Genomic DNA, 2578 nt, shown 5'->3' on the forward strand with positions numbered 1-2578 from the left:
TGCTCTGCCCAGCGCGGCTGGAAGACGACCCCAGACACAGCCCCACCCGATCGCGACCCTGCAGAGCCCGCCCAGCCACACACCGGCCCCCCACAGGGGATCCCGCACCCCGCCCCCGCCGCGGAATCGCTGTGGGACCCTTAGAGTCTTCCCCTCTCTGAACCTGCTTTCCGCGTCTGGACGCAGGAGACACAGACACGGAGCAGGCGCACCGACGTGGGTTGAAACTTTATTTGCCCATTTGTCCATTCCGGGACCCCGGAGCGCCCAGCCCCTCGGGGGAGGCGGGGGGGGGGGTGCTCAGAAGATCTTCACGGAATCCAGCTGCAGGTCCCCGCCCACCTCCAAGAGGCGCACGCGCGCCGGCGGGATCCGGTAGCGGAAGTGGTGGTACTCCGAGTCGCCGACCACCGCCTGCGGGGACGCGGGGTGCGCGCTGCAGTGCCCGAGGCCGCCTGCGGGGGCGGGTCCCTCCCGACACGGACCCGCGCCGTGTGCCTGCCGCGCCCACTGGCGGCGGGGACCGGCCCGCGGGCGCGTGTTTCTCGGCCTGTCTCTCGACCCAGCCTTGCCCCTGCCCCAGAGCCTCGGTCTCACACTGTCGGGGAGAAAACCGGGCCCCGCTGCCCGGCTAGGGACACCCACCCTCTGAGCACGTGGCTCTTGCGCGCTGGTCCTTGTCGCTGCCGCACCCCGGCTTTCTGACACTAGTGGGGATGCACCAGGGGAAGAAGAGGGACATGGAAACCACCCCCGCCCCCCAGCATGGCCAGGCTTCTGCCCCCTCCACCAACAGGCTCCCTGGCTTCCTCGCCTGTGGGTACCGGGGACCCACCTTGAACCCTTCTTCCGTGGCAATGAGGAGCACATCGAAAGGCTGCCCGTGCTGGAAGGGAATGCCTGAGCCGCGCTCCTCTCGGCCCCAAGTGCCCTGCTCCAGTGTGTTGAAGACCACAGCAGACTCATCAAGACGCGGATTGAAGTGCAGGGCGGCCTCACTCCCAGGGGCCTCGCTGCACAGCAGGTTCACATAGAACCTGATAGATGAGGGGGAAAGGGGCCTGACTCACCATTGCCAGAGCACATACAATTTTAAAAGACATAGAATGTCACACATCACAGAAGGACTGCTGTGCACTGGTGGCCAGGACCAGGATTACAGGGCATCCAAAACCTTATGGGGACCCTGGACACAACCTCCTACAGGAGGGTCACGATACTATTTCTTGGGTCCCCCTCATTTCCAAAGCTTCTAAGAGTTGCCATGAATTATGGTGCCAATGGCCAGGGTGCTCCCCATTCCTAGAGGTCTAGGAACAATACCACAGACCCCCTTATTCCCGGCACCACAGATTCCCAGAAATCCCACAGCTCCCAAACCAGGACTTCTGAGGACTGATTGCTTGGGTTTCCCAGAGGCTCAGGGCACCTCCAGATCACTGGACACCTCCAGAGTTCCTGGGGATTCAGACTGGGAGTCACAGAACTGCAGGTAGGAAGCCCAAGACTGCCCTGGATCCCCCAGATTCCCAGGACACATAGGGACCCCAGCTTGTACACAGTCATGGGACAAATCAGTAAAGACATGAGATTCCAGAAAGTCAGTGACACCCTGGGGATTCCAAGACCCTGGGGTGGACATAGGTGGCTCTGGCTCCCTTGAGTCTGGACTGGAAAGAGTCAGGTCAGCTTGTCCCATCCTTACCACGTGGGCCTGGGGTCTCACCTGCCAGCCTTTTCTGGGATGACACCACGGATCCTCATCACAGTGCCCACTCGGATGCCCTCAGGCAGCGAGGTCTTGTGGGGCACGTTCTGCAGAACCAGCGGCGGGGGTGTCCAAAGGAACCAGGGACGCACATGACAGAGACAGATGGGTTAGCCCCAGGGAAAAAACGGTCAGGACCCGCACCAGCAGAATCGCTGAGAAAAAAAGCCACAGAGAGAAAGGAGAGAGAGCCAGAGCCAGGCAGAGGTGGGGACAGAAACACAGAATCCGCAGAACAAACAGAAGAATCCAAGAGCCGATGGAAGTGTTGGGTTGGGTCAACCCGAGCCACAGCCCAGACACCTCCTAGCACACCCCAACACCCCCTTTCTCCTTTGAAACACGAGACCTCAGGGGGGCCCAATCCCTCCCCTATTCCCGAACAGCCTTGAGTCCAAGACCTCCAGCCCCAGGGCCCCAAGGCACTCACAGAACTCCCTGCCATGGCTGGGACAGTGGGGCAGGCAATGGCGCTGGTGGGGATGGCTGCTGGGTCCTTAAATAAAAGCAGGGCGTGGCAGGCCAAGCTGACTCACCCCCCCCCTTTTCCACACCCACCACCCACACCTGGCACAGACCCTAGCCCTGGGGCCACCTGGCCCAGAACCTTCTTTCTGGAGCTCCTGCCTTCCCTCCATTCCCGAGGATTCCCAGGTGCGCTGCCCCCTCTCCTTTCACCTAATAATGATGAAGACAGCTCCTAAGGAAATACGGGGAACAGAGGGGACTGGGTGAGCCACTGTCCATCCAGTCCTTTCTTCCTGCTGCTTGGAAGCAAGAAAAGAGGATCTTGCCCATTTTGTCTTGGGA

The 2578-nt window shown here is 61.1% G+C and overlaps 1 protein-coding gene across 1 annotated transcript; it reads right to left on the minus strand.

Annotated features, from left to right (window-relative positions):
• Nucleotides 1-209: 209 nt before the first annotated feature.
• Nucleotides 210-2240, minus strand: LOC308358586 (galectin-7-like). Its single transcript, XM_080828841.1, has 4 exons — nucleotides 2199-2240; nucleotides 1727-1815; nucleotides 836-1037; nucleotides 210-414 (listed from the first exon to the last, which is right to left on the minus strand). Exons 1-4 carry the CDS (start codon nucleotides 2211-2213, stop codon nucleotides 301-303), a joined length of 420 nt encoding a protein of 139 aa, XP_080684967.1. The 5' UTR covers nucleotides 2214-2240; the 3' UTR covers nucleotides 210-300.
• Between the last annotated feature and the right edge of the window lie 338 nt (nucleotides 2241-2578).

Source organism: Martes martes, assembly GCF_963455335.1.
Source record: "Martes martes genome assembly, chromosome: 17".
NCBI lineage: Eukaryota > Metazoa > Chordata > Mammalia > Carnivora > Mustelidae > Martes > Martes martes.